Source organism: Nelumbo nucifera, chromosome 1 (genome assembly GCF_055504915.1).
Source record: "Nelumbo nucifera cultivar China Antique chromosome 1, China Antique-T2T, whole genome shotgun sequence".
Classification (NCBI taxonomy): Eukaryota; Viridiplantae; Streptophyta; class Magnoliopsida; order Proteales; family Nelumbonaceae; genus Nelumbo; species Nelumbo nucifera.
The window spans coordinates 129,134,745-129,140,967 of NC_142649.1; the positions used below are offsets into that span (position 1 = coordinate 129,134,745).

The 6,223-nt window shown below is 33.3% G+C and overlaps 1 protein-coding gene across 1 annotated transcript; it reads right to left on the reverse strand.

The window, feature by feature from the left end:
- Nucleotides 1–1,480, reverse strand: LOC104613212 (Cysteine proteinases superfamily protein). The gene is made up of 2 exons (XM_010280938.2): nucleotides 1,015–1,480; nucleotides 1–761 (listed from the first exon to the last, which is right to left on the reverse strand). The coding sequence occupies exons 1-2, from the start codon at nucleotides 1,475–1,477 to the stop codon at nucleotides 163–165; spliced, it is 1,062 nt and encodes a 353-aa protein (XP_010279240.1). The 5' UTR covers nucleotides 1,478–1,480; the 3' UTR covers nucleotides 1–162.
- Nucleotides 1,481–6,223: the final 4,743 nt, after the last annotated feature.

The following is a 6,223-nucleotide window of genomic DNA, read 5'->3' on the forward strand; positions in this document are numbered from 1 at the left end:
TTTTTATCTTTACAAATTTAGAATGACATTTATCAGTTCATATCCATATTTTTAATTGCATTAGTTTTCACTGCAATTAAATTGTACATATATGATAATAAAGCAAAGAGCTAGAGCATCAACCACTTAGATCAATACAAAGTAAGACATTACTATGAGCCTTCAAGGAGAGTCCTTAACAGGGTAACTAGCTAGCATGGAAATACCACAAAGGCCTTCTATATCATCTACATCACGCTTCATCCTTATATAACCTTCTTCACCCCAATCAGTACCCCAAGAGTTCTTCACTACCCAATATTTCTGGGAATCCTCTTCTCCATACCCAACTGCTGTCATTGCATGGTTGAGGTTGATCCCACAATGGCCAGAAAAGACCCCTCCTGAATAGAACTGAAATGCAAATCCACCAGCATCAACTGCAACTGCTACAGGTTGCTTAGCAACAGCAGCTTGTAAACTATCCTCACTAGCTGTAACATTTTCATAGCCCCTGATTGCTGCCACACGGTTTGCAGAACCAGTACTCGTATTACAGGTACCATCAGCTCCCTTATAAGGATATTCATCTTCAGTGGAAAGCCCACCATTCTTTTTGATATATTCAAAAGCACCACTCATGTATCCCCCATTGCAACCCTGGTTTCCATTGTTAACATCACAATCAATGAGCTCCTGTTCTGATAGAGATACTAACTCCCCAGTCTGAATCATGTTAATGCCTTCCACAGCTGCTACTGCAGAGAAGGCCCAACAACTTCCTGCATAAGAAAAAACAGACACCATTACTTCTTACATGTATATTTGTTGGTGCTATTGGTGTCACACTCTCCCTCTGAAGCATCTCTCTGTTGTTCTCACACAGAACAATTGGAACTTGGGTGACAAAATATTAAAGAATTACAGCTACTGGACACCTTCCATAACCTAATTAATTGTTTGAAATCAACTATATAAAATACCAAATATTTGAGCCACTTAGTATATTAAGATTCTGAGTGAAGATCAGCATACCACATCTGCCCTGATCTTTGACTGGGGTGACGGCACCTTCTTTTCTCCAGTCCACACTGCTGGGTAAATTTGTAGGGTTCTTATTTCTGGAACTTTCCTTGTTTTCTTGCTGATGGCAAGTCTTCAGTCGCAAGTAGATAGCTTTGAACTCCTCATTGGTCAGGTCAGTGAATTTGTTATCAATGAGCTTGAAGGAATAGTTCTGTGAATTGATGTAGTTGATAAATTGAAGATTAGATTGATAAATCCCAAAGCGTACCTCCCACTCATTGTGGTCATGGTAACTACGGTTGTGCCGCATCAACCATTGCTCATACCTATGAAGCATTGGGTTGTCATCATACTTCCCTCCCATGCCGCCGGACTCCCGAGATTTGCAGTTGTGAGCATCAGAAGGCATCCATTTCACCCACATGACAAGAACAGTCAAGCATGCGTTCCTCATGAAATGGAGGAGAGCCATGACTAGCTTGCAAAAAGAATAGAGCATCTCTATCTTATATAGGCATTTTGAATTAGATTAGAGTGGTTGGTAAATTTTGAAACCAGAAGCCAAGCTATTAGCTCACCTCACAATAAATGAAGTTTGAATGTATGGCACGCATCATAACCATGATATCTGTGCTTGCTGAATTTTGGTTATTCAGTTAATAAAGATAACGGATCCCTTGCATTTCAATGCTCTGCAATGAAAAGCCAGCAGAAGTGGAATGATTTTAGGAACTGTGGAAGATTTCAGTTGCAGAAAGAGGTGTACAATATTACTAGTTCCTTATCATGTTGGTTGTTGGTATAGACACTCTTAATTAAGTGGAGCCCTTGTTACAGTCAGTTTTGAACCTCTTTTTTATGTAAAACATATCAAAATTTTTAAGTTTTAACCCTATATAGAAAGAGTTTCAGCCAATTAGCTAAATAAGTTTCAAATGTTTAATTAGGTAGTTTTATATGTAAACGTGGGAAGCTAGCTTGTAGCTAAAGCTCAATTTCTGCTTTTGTAACTTATAACCACGGATACAATATAACCGTGGTTATAAATATCTTTTAACAACGGACAGAATATATGTTTTAACTACGGTTTTTGTGACCGTAGCTAAAGTACCGTTGCTATAACCCTATTTTCCTTTGGTGAAGGGCTCAAGTTTGAGATCAGTGGTCATTTTGTGTTAAAAATCCATATGGACAATGGTTTTTAAAACCAACCCGGTGACCGAACTGGGGTCCGGTTATTGGTTCGAATGATTTGAACGGTCGATCCGTTTTGACAAAAAAATAAAAAAATTAAAAAACGGTTTCGAACGATTAACTGACCAATTCAACGGTTTGCTAACCAAAATCAACGGTTTTGAAAAAAAACAAAAACGATCAGATGATCAGTTCCCGGTTTTTCCGGTCCAACCGTCTGATCCAGTCCAATTTTGAAAACCATGATATGGACCATATCCAATCCAGCGCTTCCAACATCCTACAAGGACCTGCGGCATTTGGTAGTAGCCTTTTGTCTTTAGGACCAGTAGGTGAGGTTTTGTTTTTTGGGAAAGAATTAACAAGTCATCTTAAACTGCTCTTCCCATTCCTGAATCTGCCTTAGTTACCCTTGATCCCAAACCTCTTAAACATGTCATGATCCATCGTCTCACATGATTCATTAAACTCACTATAATTGATTCTATTTAACATTCCAAAGTAACCCTAGTTAAGGTACCACTTATAACATCAATTAGTTCTATTAAATATCTCTTACCTCATAGTTAACTAAATTAACTCCATATAAAATAGTACTCTTATATAGAATTACTATGTTGTTAAACTAGCATTGATAATCAACCATATATCAAGCCATAATCAAACCAGAAATACCCATGTATCAAGTCATAATCAAATCAGCTCTGAATGTTTTTGCTTTTATAATCTCAATTATCCATTTTTGTACTATGGCATATCACCATTATTTATTAGCTTAGTCTATTTTAAATTTTATAACCTTTTATATGATGATTAATGAGATTTATAATATTAATTTGTTAACATATATAACAACATTTCCTTGGGATATTTCCATAGTTTACACATTCCATTTTTAATTTATTGTGAAATTACACTCAACATAAGGGCACAAACTAATATGATACATGTTTCTTATGTAAAGAGTTACTAGAAATGTAAACTATATATAATCTATATCTATAATGTATAAGTGGATACTTTCCTTGGTTTTAGTTCAAGTCATAAAAGCTAAATAAATGCATCATATCTTCTAAGGTTTACCTTATTTTTTCTTGAACATGTACATAGCGGGTGCCCTTACACTAAGTATTTTTAATATATATTTGAATTTCCATGGCATATACATGTGTATATCCAAATACATTTCTATGAATTGCCTCTTCATCAGCCTTTGCATTTTGTAATACATTGAACCATGCACCGGATTTTACATCACATGAGTAAAATGTGTTGCCCCTCTTAAGTAGGGGTGTCAATTGACCGGGTTTTGGTTTAGATCCAATCCGATCCAAACCTTATCAAATCGGATTTGGACAGTCCATTATAATTATTGGATTGGGCCAATCCAAAATAAATTGGTCCATATTCTTATTGGTTTGAATTAGACCTAAACCAAATTTCCAATAATCCGATCATGAGGCCAAACCCTTGTCCAATTTAAAATCAATCAAAACTGAAAACAACATAAAATCACTTTTACGAAAGCACTTTTATGAAAACATTTTTATAAAAGCACTTTTATAAAAGTAATTTTATGAAAAGTATTTTTACAAAAGCACTTTTTTGAAAATACTTTTACGAAAGCATTTTTACAAAAGTACTTTTATGAAAGCACTTTTACAGTAGTTTTATAAAAGCACTTTTACAAATCACTTTAATACTTTGACACGAAAGCACTTTTATGAAATCACTTTTATAAAAAAACTTTTACGGAAGTACTTTTATGAAAGCACTTTTACGAAAACACTTTTGTAAAAGCACTTTTATGGAAGCACTTAAAAAATCACTTTTATGAAAGAACTTTTACGAAAGCACCTTTACAAAAGTAATTTTATGAAATCACTTCTACAAAAGTACTTTTATAAAAGTACTTTTACAAAAGCACTTTTACGAAAAGTACTTTTATAAAAGTACTATAAAAATACTTTTATAAAAGTCTATGGAAGTACTTTTCGAAAAAGCACTTTTCCAAAGTACTTTCAATAAAGTGCTTTTGCAAAAGCACTTTTATGAAACTATTTTTATCAAAGTACTTTTACAAAAGTGTTTTTTCAATGCTAAAAGTGCTTTTATATAATTTTTGATATTTCATTCGGTTTGGGTTGGATCCAATCCAATCCATTTACATTTTAATGGATTGGATTGGATTTGATCTGTATTGAATTTGGATTGGATTGGGTCTAGTCCATTTATAAGTGGACTCACATTGGACTGGATCGGGTTGGACCAAATCCATCCAATTGACACCTCTACTCTTAAGTAGAAATGGTGTGGTAGGCCAATGTTAAAGATGCTTATAATGGGATACAAGGGCAAGGGTTTGAGTCCTCTCTCAAACCTCTTTACTATATATATTATTTCTCATAAAATATAATATATATTTAATAATATTTATAACGTTTATAATCAGTTATGGGGAATTGATACCACAATAAATATAATTGGGTTTGGATACTAGGTGCCCTAAGGTCAAAACCCAAACCCTATGGGTTTTTTATAAACAGGTCACATTAGGGTCAAGACGGGTTAGGTACTAAAAAATTCCAATGAAATTTCCATCTCCATTTGGACAAACAATACCATCGATTCCACAACTCAGTGCAGGTTCTCAAAGCCAATTTGGTGAAAATTCATGGATCACTTATTGTAAATCTATCCATATTTGTGTAGATCTTATCAAGAGAGGATGGGGTAGACCAACAATTTTCATTAGAACTGTCAATGGGTCGAGTTTACTTGATAGAATTGAACTGAACCAATTACATCAATTATGTAATTAATAATATATAAATGTCTCAAGGTTTTTTATAATTTTGTTATATTTTATGTCTAAAAGAGTAAATTTTATACAATATATAAAATAGTTTTAAGTAAAAAAATCCTTTTATCAACATATAAATAGTTTACTATTTATATATTATCATCTTTATTAACATTATATTATCATAAATAAAGTTCCAAGCTATCATATTATAGGTTGTTATGGTAAAAGAAACCCAAGATAAAAAACGATTTGAAAAATTACAAAGAAAAAAAGAAAAAAAAAATACGCAATACAAAGGAACTCAAGAAAAATATATAAATTTATGTGGTTCGAATTATAGCCTATATCCACGAACAAAGGAATAGAAATTCACTATGAAAACAACAATGAAGAATACAAAGTTGTGCAAAATTTTACTCTCACAAAAATAAAAAAATAAAAAAAAACTTTAAACCCCAATTACACCCAATCTCTCTCTCTCTGACTTGCTCTGTCTTCTTGCACAAACCAAAGGTTTATAAAAGAGAAAACACTGACAACATAATATATTCAGGTTATACCAATAAAGAGAAAACGGACTAAGTTCATATCACCTCTTTTCTTCCACTACAAACCACCTCGGAATTTTGCCTATGGTTTTTTTGGTAATGCAAGTTGGCACATGAAGCTAGCCGCAACAAAGAATTCAATGCACAATACAACATAGGTAACCATAGGAGTTAAGTATAACTGGGTTGGACCGCTTTACAAAATAATAAATAATAATAGAAGTCTGGTCAAGGACCGATTCTAGTTACCTTGTCCCATACTAGATCCAACCCATTGACAACTGTTGTTTTATAGTTTTTTTTTTTTTTTTGTTAATTATAGAAAATTCATAGTAGGGGTGATCATGGGCCAGGCCGAGCTTTGCATTTATGATAAGGGTTATATCTTAGGCCCAGGCCTAGCCTAGCCCGAGATTTCGAGCCTAAAACATAAGACTATGCCTAGGTCAATATGGGGTAAGCGGAAATTATTAATGGTGCATGGGACCGAATACCAAAAAGAATATTGCATATATATAATATTTTATATTAAATGACATATAACATGTATATAAATTTATTTTATACATTATATAATATAAAATATCATATATAATAAAAAATAACGTGTACATACATATACATTATACATAACATGTGTATGCTTAAATATATGCAGGTTGGGTTGGGA